Source organism: Sander vitreus, chromosome 23 (assembly GCF_031162955.1).
Source record: "Sander vitreus isolate 19-12246 chromosome 23, sanVit1, whole genome shotgun sequence".
Lineage (NCBI taxonomy): Eukaryota > Metazoa > Chordata > Actinopteri > Perciformes > Percidae > Sander > Sander vitreus.
The window spans coordinates 21,253,400-21,268,345 of NC_135877.1; the positions used below are offsets into that span (position 1 = coordinate 21,253,400).

General features: G+C 40.7%; 1 protein-coding gene across 1 annotated transcript in view; it reads left to right on the top strand.

Moving 5' to 3' along the window:
* The window catches only part of LOC144512458 (SLIT-ROBO Rho GTPase-activating protein 1-like), a 39,685-nt gene that overhangs the window by 2,198 nt on the left and 22,541 nt on the right, over nt 1–14,946 (top strand). The window contains exons 2-5 of the mRNA XM_078243227.1: nt 8,096–8,291; nt 8,435–8,489; nt 9,150–9,257; nt 14,017–14,079. Of these exons, the coding sequence (XP_078099353.1) occupies nt 8,096–8,291; nt 8,435–8,489; nt 9,150–9,257; nt 14,017–14,079 (422 nt within the window). The remainder of the gene's footprint in view (nt 1–8,095; nt 8,292–8,434; nt 8,490–9,149; nt 9,258–14,016; nt 14,080–14,946) is intronic.

Here is a 14,946-nt window from a genome sequence, read left to right on the forward strand (position 1 = left end):
TCATAGACTGTTAATGGAAACAATACAGAGAAGCGCCGCCTGCTGCTATGGAGACGTATTACGTTTCGCACACGTGCAGAGCGTACGCTCAAGTCGGCGGCGTCTCAGTGTGTTTTGAGGCATTTTTTTGGACCTTGGGGACCCGACTGATCAGTCCGACTGCCTTTTCTGTCGACGGTCGGCCGTCTGGTTGGTGTGTAAGCACCTTAACCCGCCCCTGCTCTTAGAGTCTCATTCATTTTGCCCACAGACGATGTGAGGTGACAGACAGGTGAAACCCTTCCATGAAACTCTCCACGTTGAATCATAAGTACAAAAGATGAACTGTGTTAAAGAAATCTGTTTCTTTGATTTAAAAAACAAACAAAAAACGGATACTTTAACTGGCTGTCTGTAATTGAACATCATCTGGTTGGGACAGTCCATAGCTTTATCTGATAAACTTGTATTTATTGACCATGCGTAACGATGACAGCCTTGCAGGTGGTGAAGGTCTTTTCTTGCTCAACTCAGTCCTAAAATATGACATTTATCACCACAAGTTATTTTATGGCCATATCACCCAGCCCTGACTACAAGGAGGCAGGTTTAATTTGTGATTAAAGGTTTTTATGACTGGAGTAGGGCTGCACGATATGAGGAAAATATCTAATTGCGATTATTTTGACTGATATTGCGATATGATTCACGATATTGGAGGGAATGATAATTTCTGTATCATTATTCTCATTTTCATTGAAAAAAAAATAAAAATAATGTGGGTTTTTTTTTGTGAGGATCTGTACCAAACAAAGATGTTTTTTTTTCAGTCTGTAGGATAGGATTTGTAGGCCGGGACGTCTCTGCAGCACCACAACACTTCATTCAGAACGGTTTGACACATATTTTGCCTTTAACAAATATAGTGCCCCCCTGCGATTCGGATATTGCACTAGTCCATATTGGGATTTCGATAAAATTGTAATTGTGCAGCCCTAGACTGGAGATACATGGATTATCGGACGATTTTGATGAAATCAGTTTCCGGGACTGTTTCTAGATGTACAAACAGAATGCAGTCATAATGATTTCCCTGCTGGAGCTCATAAAGAGAAATGTCTAGACACCGTCGTGTCCAGGTGCTGATCACATTAAGGTTTACTGCAGCGTATTCCTTTCATTTCATGTTTTGTTGCCTTATCTCAACAAATTGCAGCCTTTTGGGGATCTGCTTACGACCTGTGTGGACATAAGCTCACTAATGTGGATCAACAGGAGCTGATTGAAATACATCTTGTTTAACATTGTCCAGGATAGAGCTGTAAAGATTAATCGATTAGTTGTCAACTATTAAATTTATCGCCAACTATTTTGATAATCTGTTTGAGTCACTTTTTCAAAAAACTTAAAATTCTCTGATTCCAGCTTGTTAAAGGACAATTCCGGTGCAAAACGAACCTAGGGGATAATAACAGATGTGTACCCACTCTGTCGCTCTCTGGGACATGTTTTCATGCTAATCGAATGTGTTTGTAGCTTGAAACAAGCTAGCGCGGACCGCTGATTAGCTTACAACGCTAGTATTCAGGGCACAGGGAAAGTAAAAACAAATCGCTATTTATACCACTAAAAAGGCTCAAAATATCACCAAACTTCATCGGTAGCATAGTGAGGGTCCCTAAATGTTAACCGAAGCATTGAGATCCTTGTAAGTGTATAGACAGTTTATTAAAAAGATAGATTATAAAGAGGCGGTATACAGGCAGCCACCGTCTTGGGTGCTACTGTCCTTCTAAACTATCTTTTTAATAAACTGTCTGTACACTTACAATGTTCTCGATGCTTCGGTTAACATGTAGGGACCCTCATTATGCTAATGTTTAGCCTTCAGTGGTATAAATAGCGATTTGTTTTTACTTTCCCTGTGCCCTGAATACTAGCGTTGTAAGCTAATCAGCGGTCCGCGCTAGCTTCGTTCAAGCTACAAACACATTCGATTAGCATGAAAACATGTCCCAGAGAGCGATCAAGTGGGTACACATCTGTTAATAACCCCTAGATTCGTTTTGCGACGGAATTGTCCTTTAAATGTGAATATTTTCTAGTTTCTGTACTCTGTGTCAGTAAACATAATACAAGACATTTGAGGACGTCATCTTGGGCTTTGGGGAACACTGATCAACATTCTTTTCACAATTTTCAGGAATTTTATAGACCAAACAAATCAATTAATCGAGAAACTAATCAACAGATTAATCCACTATGAAAATAATCGTTAGTTGCAGCCCTAGTCCAGGACTCCACAGTGAAGATGTAACTGAACTAGGTTAAAGGCGGCGTTGATGGAGCTGCAAACATAAGAGATTTAATGTGATTAAAAAGCAGCAAAATTGACATCTATATGTATAAAAACTGACCTGAGCGCTCCATCCCACCAGCTAAAGCAACAAAACTACCTTTGTAGAGCTTTCAGATTGTGTCAGTCGGGAGATTTCGCGAGACAAATTCTTTATGCCCAATATATTGTCTGCATACTCTTCACCCCCCCCGTGCTACATTGTTCTGTGCCGACTGTAGCTCCTCTGATCAAAGAGGCTGAGTCTTGTCTTTGGGGGTGTTACGAGGACACACAAGGAGGTTTCTAAGAATAAGCGTTTCAGACATCAAAAGGTAAAGTGAGGCGGATGTCCTCCTTCACTTTCAATTGACTGTGATCCAAGCAGAGGAGTTCCATTGATATAATCTCGCCTCTTTGGTGGATCTGCTTGAATACTCCTCCCTTTTTCTGCAACACAAACCTTTCTTTCACACACTCCTTTGCTGCAGCTAACAATTATTTTCATTATCAGTTCATCGACAGGCAGTTAATCTGATTATTTTCTTAATAATTGATTTATTGTTGGGTTTATTAATTAGCAGAAAAAATTTCTCAGTTCCTTTGGCACAGGGGTGCTTTGAGCCTAAATCCTAACATTCCCACAATGTTAAAACGAAGTTGGTGTTTTAGCAGGTGTAATGTTTACCATGTTCCCCATGTTAATTTAGCCTTTTAGCATGCTACCATTGGCTAATTGGCAGGAAACACAAAGTACAGCTGAGGCTGAATGACATTAGTTGTGCAGCTAATTGAGAATTTAAACTCCTTGCGCTTGAGGAAAATTCAGAGGATCACCAAAGTTAATACAACTCATCATGACGGCGACGTCAACGTTTGTACGAAATGTCATGGCAATCCTTTTGATAGTTGCTGAAATGTTTCTGTCTCTGGAGCAGCTCTTCTTCTGGTAGGAGTTTATGTAAAGAAGGCTCACATCATTTTGTCAGCAGTGAAGTTAACATGTTCACTCTTTGATGTGTAGACTGAAATCCCTACGGAAAGTATGAATGGGATTTGCAAGAAAAGCAAAGAAAAGCCGGCTACGTGGAGCTAGTTTGTTTTATTCCACGAGATGATATGCATCACAAGTACATCACTTTTGAGATTATTAGGTCTTTAGTTTCTATTTATTGACTTTTGGGAAAGAGGACCACAAGAGTCATTAGCTATCTGGAAATTTGATGTGATAAGTTAAATATACAGCAGCTATTTCTTGTAACAGAAACAGTCAGGCGAGGAAGTTGTACCAACGAAAATGTGTTGAAAAAGAGGCCTGCTTTCTGTAACGGGTATAATAATGTTCGCAAAACTCAATATTAAAACAAGTAAAACATCTAGTAGTCTAATCCCTGAAACAAAAGGAACCTGTTGTTATTTTGGGCATTTTTCACAGATGCCAACTGGACGTTTAAAACCGCTAATGACAAATATTTTCATAACCAGATGTAATTTGACCCACAGTGTACACGATAGAGGACGACTAAATGTCCCAATTTTCGGATAGAAAGAGCATTGATTGAGAATTTATTTGTGATGGTAGCCGATCGTCTGCTAAACCCCTCCCCCTGGAAACACGATTGTCCAATCATAGCTTGGCGACCGCAACCACATAACCAGGTCGATAGGGCTGAGTCCCGAAATAACCAAGTAGTATTAAAACTTCTCCAGTCAAACGATACCTGCATTTGATCCTTTTTGTACCCAGATCTAGAAAAGAAATTATGTTTATGGTTATGCTTGCGGCCAATCACCGCAAGCTTTATTCGATTGCGACATGTGATTGGCCCACTATCGCAGCAGCTAATGTTGAAGTGTTGAGTGGCATTTTATGCAACTGAATGCTTTCATTTACAGGATGGGTATTGAATGTAGTACATAAAAAAGGTATCAAATAGTACAGTCAAGTACTTTGTTAGTATTGGTAACACTTTAAGGATACTGGTATTGGTACTGTTGGTGTCGTTATTTTTTAAGCAATACCCAGCCCTACCCCTAGCAAAACAGCAATTTGTCGTTTTTACACTTCCGATTGTTGTATGAAGTAAACTGTAACTATATAAAATATGAACATATTCTCCGTGACGTCACCAAAATAAAGCTCCAAGTGGGAGGCTCCCAGTGGCTCCGGCCGTCACCATCTTGGCAGTTCCTGACTTCAAAGTGGGCAAAGAGGTGGAGCTTGGATGCCTACACTTTCTTGTGACAGCAGCCCACCTGTCACTCAAAGCGGCCACATCCTTAATTATGCTTAATTTTAAGCCTTGATATAATTTAAATGGGTGAGTTATGAAAAGATTCACCCCCGTACAGTCCCCCGTACAGATGAAATTAGTAGAAGGTTTAATTCTGCTGTAAAGTTGGGCATTTTAACATGGGAATCTACGTGGATTGAATCCCTTTTGGATCCAGCATCAAGATGCCACTCGATGAAATGCAGTTCATGGCAATCTGCATTGGCTTTATTCTTTCGCAGAGGTTGCCATAACTTGTGAATTAGAGAGTTTAAATGGTGCAGTGCCAGGCTACCTGTTTCCCTCTGTTTCTCGTCTTTATGCTAAGCTAAACTAACAGGCTGTAGCAACAGACGGGTATCGATTTCTCATCTTACTCTCAGCAATAGAAGCAAATCCCTCGCAAAATGTCGGACTATTCCTTTTAAAGCATAAAGCATCAGCAGGTGTTGCCATGGATACCTACAGCCCCAACAGAGGCTCAACACCAATTTACAAGAGTGAATAAACCTTGTGACTGCTGGGACGTCTCAAACCATATTTGGGATGTCCCGTTTGGCCCACGAGCCAATCAGAATTGAGTGTTTTCCCCGCCCAGGGAGAAATGTGTTGCAGCGTTCAGGGACGCAGAGCAGACATTCATTTATGTGAAAGTGTTGCACATCATCACAGCGTGTGAGAGCAACATGAAATGGCAGCCATTTTAAATTAGTAAGCTAACATTGCAAAAAGAAATGCCTCCATCAGTATAGAGAGAGAGAGAGATTCATAGGCTTGTGTGGACCAAAGGCCATTGCAGTTTTTCTATAGAAATCTATGAAGTGTGTGGGGATGCGGCAGATCTGAGCTCTTGTCTTCACCTTCCTCATCACATGGTTCGCACACAGTGTGTGGTTGCCAAGACAACAGGTAGTGGAGTGGATAGGGTCTCCTTAGGGATTTGTGTGTGTGTGTGTGTGTGTGTGTGTGTGTGTGTGTGTGTGTGTGTGTGTGTGTGTGTGTGTGAGAGGTGGGGTTATCATTGTGTATTCTGTCCCTGCTCTCTCCCTCCTGCTGCAGATTGATCAGTTCTGAAACAGCATGACCAGTGAAGCATTCAGCCAGGCATTACCATGCTGACTGTAGGACTGTGTGTGTGCGTGTAGACAGTGTTTATGTGTGTGGGTATTTTAATGTGGCCAGAGGATGCCGTCCAAGGTGACTCCTTAGAGAAAGATGGGCCGTCTTCATCAGTAATTATAAAGGATTAAAGAGACAGTGAAGGAAGGAAGAGGAAGGGGCGGTGCTGAACAATTACCTGATTTAATTGATCAGTCGATCAACAGAAAATTAAACCTTTATTCAACATAATTTATCAAGCGAACATGCTACACATTCACTGTTTCCGGCTTCTCTAATATGAGAAGAATCTCTCTTTTTATGTCACTGTTAACTGAATATCTTTTAGGTTTTGGACAAAACAAGCAATTTGAAGACGTCACTTTGGGCTCTGAGAAGTCCTAATGGACATTTTTCACTATGTTTTGATATATTTAATAGCCTTTGAGCCATGTCAGAGGCATGGCTGTATAGATAACAATGTCTGTCTCTCCAGACTGATCTCACTAAGTGGCGTGTGTATGACAAGCCAATTCGTATGCCATTTTTGCGTGTTATGAAGACGCATAATCATTTTTTAGCGTGTTTATCAACGCCATTTGGCCTCCATTGACCTACATTACATGTGAATTATCGCCGTAGCGAGTAGTACGAAAGGATCGAGATTAGCTGGGGTGGTTTTTTTTTTTTATATATATAAATAAAGCCTTCCCCAATGTTCTTTTCCTAAACCCAACCGTTTATCGTTTTCCTAAGTGTGTGACGTTGGTCACTGTTGTGTTTTTGTCGTTTTTTAGTGTTACTAAAGCCTTTCCCAATGTTCTTTTTTTACACGCGTGTGACGTTGTTCTCGCGATAGCACGGCACGTTCTCGCGATAACACGGCACGTGGCGACGCCACGTGGTGTGTATGTTTACATCCGCTGTATACAGCGTAGACATACACGTGGATAGCTCAAAATGCGTACAGATAACAAGAAAGTGGCGTGTATGTTTACGCGAAGTCATGATGCCATGTTGGTCTGTCTGTCGGTCCGCCACTTTTATCTAGACTGAACTATCTCAACAACTATTGGATGGATTGCCTTGATATTTTTGTAGCAACATTCATCTTCCCTCTGACTTTCCCCCTGAGCGCCATCATTGGGTCAAAGTTTCAATTCGTCCAATACTTTGGTTTATGACCAAATACCTGCAGAACTAATGACATTCCCATCAGCCTCAGCTGCACTTTCTCTTTGTTAATGCTTTTTTAGGGCTTATTAGCAAATGTTAGCATGCTCAATTAGGATGGTAAACACAACAAAGAATTTGACTTCTTTGCTCTTTATGGTACACAATTCCAGTAGAAATTAAGGTAGACAACAAAGCTGATCAAAGATAGGTAAAATAAACATACATGCATACATGTCTATAACATAGTGAACATTTGAGTGAACACACCTGCTTAACATCAGGCTTCATCAACAGAAAATGTTGATATGGTAAAATGTGACTCGGCAGTGTTTTTATCGTGATGCACTTCAATACGTCTGCTGCATGAACAACATACAGCGTTGTAACGGACCAGGCTGATGTGTGTAGAGGTGTGTGTGGTTCTTCTGGTGTCACTTACATGCGATTTAGTGAAGGTAAACATGGTGGACATGGTGTGTGATGTCAACATGTGTCCTGCTTTCCCTCCATGTTAGCAGATGGGACATGGACCAAACTCAAAAATCAAAGTACACGTCAAATAAATGGTCATTTTTAGGTAGTTCTGATCACGCTGATGTTTGTTCAAGTGTTCATTCTTCTGATCAGTTTGGTTTTAATTAGTTATTTGATGCGTCATGATTGACAGCTGGGATTGACTCGCCATTGGTCAGACGGGTGTATGGGCGCGACTTGCATACCGCCGCTCCACCGTCCGATCACTACTGCGAAGACTCTGGTTCCAAAAGTACAAGATGGCAGCGCCCTTATCTGGGATATTGTAGCTTCATTTTTGTACAGTGGGAGGAAGTGGAGACGCGTCGTCCATCTTTGTATACAGTCTATGGTTTGAACCACATTAAGCTTTATTTTTTGATGCAGATTTAAACGCATCTATACTTAGAGTTTCTAAGAAGTCTATTCACAGCTCAAAGCCTAAGACACGTTTTTTTCCACCTAAACACAAACTGTGCAGCGTGCACAATACCACACAGACGGGCAAAGCGAATTTCAAGGTCGGGAAAATAGTGCTCCTTGTGCTGCCATGAAAGTAGGGCCCATAGTCATGTTTTTTACTGCAAAATAACAAGATGAATGAACTCTACAAAAGCAATAATAGATGACCTGCCATCTTTTTGGAGCTAAAATGAAATTTTCTAATTTACGTGTGTGTGTGTGTGTGTGTGTGTGTGTGTGTGTGTGTGTGTGTGTGTAGATGTGCGGGCCCAGTTGGTGGAGCAGCAGCGCTGTCTGGAGCAGCAGACAGAGATGCGAGTCCAACTGCTTCAGGACCTGCAGGACTTCTTCAGGAAGAAGTCCGAGATCGAAACCGAATATTCCAGAAACCTAGAGAAGCTCGCGGAGAGGTTCATGGCCAAAACGCGCAGCACGAAGGACCATCAGCAATACAAGTAGGACTGTTAAAATAACCACCAAGAAATCAATGCATTTATATCTTTGGTGTTTGTTTTGATGTGTGTACATTTGGTAAAAATGGTACTTTAAATAAAGAAGACATTTGAATTGTATGTATTTTTCTCTCTCTCTCTTCCAGAAAAGACCAGAACCTGCTCTCTCCAGTGAACTGCTGGTACTTGCTGTTAAACCAGGTGGATTGTTTGCTTGAGACCTTTATATAGCAAGAAATATGAAAACATCAGAGTAGGCCTAGTAAAGGCAAACAATAAAACAGCTAGTAAGTCTGCTAAGTTTTGGAAATATCATCACTTTACTGTAATGCAGCCTTTAAAACCAGAGAAAGACAATCATCCAAAGATATCCAAAATCTAAGACGATATCTAGCCCCGTGTATCGATGTCGACATAATATCGATATATTGCCCAGCCCCGATTGGGTCTATATATTTGTGTTCTTAAAGATTTACATCTTCAGTAGGAACCAATGGGCTCGGAGCGAATGTAGATCGTGATTTTTGATCGGCTCCTTACGATCACAAAAACAATGTAATCGCGAAGATTATTTTGCACATTACGTTTTGCAGGTAAACTCTTATTTTGTCCTGTGTTCTGAAGGGGAATTCAGAACGTTCAAACGGGAAAAGTATTAAGGGAACTTTCACAGTTCTAGGTGGGTTTTTTTTTTACTGCTGAATTGTTTAACTGTTTTTATGTTCAATAAATGCAACGTCTTTACAAAAGCAAATAAGTACTCATGTTAAATAATCGTGATTTTGATATTTACCAAAAGAATTGTGTCTATGATTTTCTTTTTCTAAAATGGATTCCCCCCTCTCTCTCTTTCTTTTCCAGGTGAGGAGGGAGAGTAAGGACCACGCCACCCTCAGTGACCTCTACCTGAACAACGTCATCAGCCGCCTCACACACATCAGCGAGGACTCGGCCCGCCTGCTGAAGAGGGTGAGCTCATGTATCTTCTTCCCAGTGGTGGAATTTAACAAAGTACATCTACTCAATTACCGTACCTAAGGTTCTTTTCATGCCACTCTCTACTTCTAGTCTGCTACATTTCAGAGAAATATTTTTTACTCCACTACATTCATCTGACAGCTTTAGTTACTAGTTACTTTACCAGTGTTTCCTCTAGAATTGTTTTCAGCGGCGGGGGGGTGTTGTTGCCATGACTTTGCGACATTTCGCTTATGTTCAGTAGAGCACACGGCTCTGCAGAGTCGTGTAATTACGACTTTTCATAAACAGCTGAAGGAGCGGCGGTGTACATAGTGGAAACCCTGTTGTGCGTCTGCTCTGATATGAGATTTCTGATACTGTGGCGGCAGAAATTTTACCGTGGCGGGCCACCGCAGTAATATCAGCATAGAGGAAACACTGCTTTACACATTAATATTTTTGCTGAAAAAAACACATGTAGTTTAAACAATTATGATGTTTTATTATAAATGAAACTAGCCAACAATATAACGGCCTACAAGTCCAGCTGAAATGATTAGACCATTAAACACTTAGTTGATTGACAGAACTGTTTGGATCGTTTCCAGTTTCTAAAATGGGAGGATTTTTCTGCATTGAGTACTTCAATTTTAAATACTTAGAGTACAATTGTCCTGATGATACTTACATACTTTTACTCATGTAACATTTTCCCTGCAGGACGTTTACTTGTATTTTTTACAGTGTGGTATTAGTACTTTTACTTAAGTAAAGGATCTGAAAACTTCTTCCACCGCTGTTTCTTCCTCTGTGCCAAACGTACCGGGGAGAGCAGCAGCTACACGGGGTTTAGTGAGTAGTATGTAAGGCCGAAATTCCACGTAGGGAGGTTGGTCGGGGTGGCCGATGGGTCAAACACAGGACTTTCACCCAGGAGACCAGGGTTTGTGTCCCACTTGTCACGTTTCCTAAATTGGCTTTCTTCTTTAACCGTCCCGTTCTTCCCGCGTGTCACGGAAACGTAAGCCCACCCACGACCTTTTCCTTAACATAACTGTGTCAAAAGGGACGCCAATAGTCCCGACCAAGCACGTTTAGTCAAAGCGCATTATATGATGCTAAAGGAGACTTTTAGCGTCAATAACAATGAAAAAGGCACCTGACCAAGCGTTCGTATTTTACGAGATGGGAGTGAGAATGTGTTGTGACGTCGCACTACCACAAAAATCACTTCCCGGCAGACAATTAGCAGTTGATTTGAATTGCGGAGATATGTGAAATCGGCAAACTTGTTTATTTCTGTTGTCATTTCTTTCAGCTGTAACTGTGAAGTTTACAGGTTCAAGGTGTCTTTATTATCAACGAAGGGCAATTCGGTTTACAGCCAGCAGTAGGCTACATAGACAGCAGGCACACCAAAAAAAACACTTAAAAATGAATTACAAAGATATATAGTTAAAAACAAAGGTCCAACCTATCTGTTGTTTCTGCTCTGCTTATTTTCTGCCCTGTGTTGCTTTGCTAGCGTCTTTTATAAACCAAATCTAGCGTCAGGAACAGCAACATGTCACCGCCAGTTGGACTGACTGCTAGTTTGGGTGGTGTCATTTTCTTTAGTCTGTCGTCCAACAGGTAAATTATCTCTCCAAGCTAACATTAGTCAAAGTGTTGACATATGAAAGCATCAAACATGCAATTTAGATGAAGGAGATGAGAGTAGATCCAGTTGTTCCTCGTCCTCGTTTGCTCAGCGCTGTAAATTGTATGTGCGGGACGCAGGAGTCTTCTACCCGGACGTTATTGTAAACAAACATTGTGGCTAGGGTTACTTCGCTACTGGTTCCTGAATGATACTTTGTTCGATACCAGTTTTATAAAATCCATTTTAACAAAAAGAAATTACAGCATTACACATTATGGCAAAAATCTCTTATTTATTTATCAGCTCCTACTACGTGAGCCCCGTCTCTGTGTAACGTAGAGTTTTCCCGCGTGTCTCTACGACGACGTGTAACATTAGACAGCCAATCACAAGTATTATTAGATCTTGGAGGAAGCATGCTGCATGCTGATTGGCTCACTGTCGTTGATGAGATTTACTCCTTAGGGATTGAAATTGGGTATTAAATGACGAGGCATTTTTCCATATTCGAAACTAAGGAGGCAATTGGGGCCTATATATATATCTATATACCCAAGGCGAATAATAAAACAGCTAGTAAGTCTGGTGGAAATGACATCACTTTACTCTAATGCAGCCTTTAAAACCAGAGAAAGACAACACTCGTGTCGTATCACGATATGGATAATATCGATATATTGCCCAGCCCTTATTGGGTCTATACATTTAGATTTATTTATCGTATCTTCAGTAGGAACCAATGGGTTTGAGGCTGAAAGCCACAGACAGCAATCAATACTTTTATGACCACTGGGCGGGTTTTATGCTCTGATTGGGCCACTTTCTGTCTGGCAACACTCCAGCTGTTATTCTCCAGATGGAATAGCCTCAGACAAGGCACATCATGGGACCTCGGTAATAAACCGTAATGAAGGTGATGTTTTATTGCCAATATAAACCAAATGCTTTACTGTAAATCTATATAAATGTTCCAATAGAAGTCCTCGTATATCCCTCCTGTGTCGGCCTTTAAATCCGTCGCCGTCACCAGTAATGGATTATGAAGTCAAGCATGTACACTGGCTGCGCAAAAGGGTGGGGGGGGAAATGTAACAAATCCTGCAATTTATATTTGAATGTATACTTAATGTAGAACAATTTGGTCGTCATTCATTCATGTGTAATTGCAAAGCTTTGGGACATCGGCATGCTGCAGGGATTCATCACAGAACAGAAGGGAAATTGTGTTTTCAGTCGGACATGCAGCGTTGTTAGAGGTGGTAGTAGCAGCAAAATGAACTTGTGAGAGTGAAAATATTTTCCGCTGAAATATAGCGGAGTAGAAGTATAACGAAACATTCAAGTGGGACCTGAGTATTGTACTTGAGTGATACTGTGCGGACCTCTAGGCTTGTTATTTTTCATTCGGCTTCTTTAAATATGAGAGTTGATTCTAATGAAAAGTAAAGTCAGTGTTCCCCTGAGGTCCTTCGGGCTGCCTCAGAGTTTAACAAATTAAACACGCACACACGTGCACGCCCGAAAACCGCCTCCAACTTTAGCTCTGCGCGTTCATTATTAATCTATGTCTTCCGGCTCGTTTTTTATTCATACTAACTAAAGTGCAGCGGCTGCCAGCAGCTATGAACAGAAAGACCTCCATCCCATCGCCGTGTTCTCTCAGAAACGCTGTTCTGAGGAGGGACACGAGGAGGAGACACACAGACGGCCGAGTGGCCATGACGACGCTGTCAGGCCCCGTGGCCATGGCGACAGGCTGAGCTGATCTTTTTCTCAGCGGGCGCTATGGGAACCAGATCCATCCATCCTGGGATTCCACTGTCATTTAGCATAATGTAATATTAATGCGGTGCCGCGCTGCCACATAACTCCTTCTCCCCAAACTGGTGGAGCTGTTTAATGCATGAGACTGAAATTCAGTTTGAGTGCAGGCAGCAGAGCGTTATCAATTCATTTGTTTGTGTGTGTTCACATGCATTTATTTATCTGGTGTTGTTCGGCCCGACTAGTTGGAATTGGAATTCAGAAGAAGTGCTCAGATCATTTACTTAAAGTAGCTGTAATTATTATTTTTATCATAGCAATGCATCAATGCCACATAATCGCAACATCGACTGTTCGATTCCAGCCTTTGTTGCGTGTCATTCCCCTCCTCTCCTCCTGTTTCCTGTCTTCACTGTCAAAACAAACAACTGAAATGTAACAAGAAGCCCCAACTACACGCAGCTTTTTGTAAAACAAAATGTACAATAAAGGTGAAAATGCAAACAACAAAGCACACAAATAGTATAATCAAAATGTAGTTAAAGTTGTACAAGTAAAAGTACTTGTTATGCAGTGAAACATCTCCTGTGACTGATATCTGATTCTGTGTGACATTATTAGAAAGTTCAAACTGAAGCATCAATGTTCAGGGTTTCTGCTAGGGGTGTTGAAATAAATCCTTTCATCGATGCAGGGACAGACCATAATCGATTATTGCCTGCTGATGGAACGTGTTCATTTTTCGTTTGCTGCTTTTTTATTTTTGCCTTTTGTCTGTTGTCTGCTGTGTTCAGACTCCGCTACTCGAGGTCACAAAGACAAAAATGTTGAAACCCACAGGTTTAATATTTAACAATGTGTTGTGTTTTTTAAATGCATCACTTGATTTTGAGGTACAATCGGTAACACACTTGTTTAGTGTTTTAAGGTATCGACATAATCGTGACATGACGCTGTCATAACTATGACATGACACTGTCATATAACGTGTCATAAACGTTATAAACAAGTCATAAACGTTTATGACTTCTGTCATTAAGTGTCATTCGTTTTTTGTCATGACAAGTTGACATTGTTTGGGTTGTCTTGATTATGACAACTTGACATTAATCAAAGTGACATTACCAGAAGTTGGCTTGGTCATGACAAGTTGACATTACATTTGTTTGGGATGTCTTTGTAATGACAACTTGACATAATGTCATCCTGTTTAATGTCAAGTTGTCTTAATAAGGACACTCCAAAGAAATTGAATGTCAAGTTGTCATGACAACTTTTGTGTACACAAATGTGTCCTTGCTGACACAGTGTGTGAATGCATGTACTTACTTTGTGCTGATATCATTTTTCTGTCTCTGTCAGAGTAAGGAGATCATCTTTCAGCTTCAGGAAGACCTGATGAAGCTTCTGAACGAGCTTTACACCGTAAGTGGACGTCAGCAGGTCTTTGAAATGGCTTAAAAATGTCTTGAAATGATTTCTACACAAGGCTAACAGACTTTTCAGATTTCTTTATATTTGGTCTTTAAAAAAAAAAAGTCTTAAAACCTAATAAATGCTCTGACATGTACAGACAAAGCTTCAAATAAAAGGTTCAATTTCATTAAAGTAGTATTTGCTTGTACTGAATGAATTAGAAACTGTAACAACAGAGAAACTGGGCCAAGGAAAGGCACAGAGGCATGTTCTGAAAGCTTAAGACGGGTCTGTTTTAAACGCAGATTTGTCCTTACATTCAGAGATGTTCTTTCATTCTGGGCTGTCATGAACTTCTGCTTTTCTGACATATTTTCCAGGTCTGAAAGGAGCCTCAAAGTGACAAAATTTGCTGATTATTTTCTGTCAAATTTTGAGTTTTATTATAAGTCCCAGTGCTGGCCTTAAAAGCTTTTTGTCTAAACGCAGAAAATCAGATTAGAGTGGACCTGATCATCTCGAGGAACAAAAACATTTGGCTGTAACGTTTTCCAATTGCTGTGGTCTGTTTGATTCAGAGGCTGTGTCATTTAGAGGTGTGAATCTTCACTGATCTCCCGATTCGATTACAATTATCATGTCTCGGATTCGATATCTCGATGCGTCAAATACATTTTTCTATTAAAGCCATATAGGATATTTAATTCATAGCTTTTCAAGCTTCAAAAACAAAACATTCTGCAGTGCTCTGATACTAAATAAACTACAGCACTGAGCACATGGCACTTCCTGAATGTGAAAAACATACCAGAATATGTAAACAGAAAGGTTGTTGGGCCTACATTAAAATGTAAACAGAAATAATCGATTATGGCC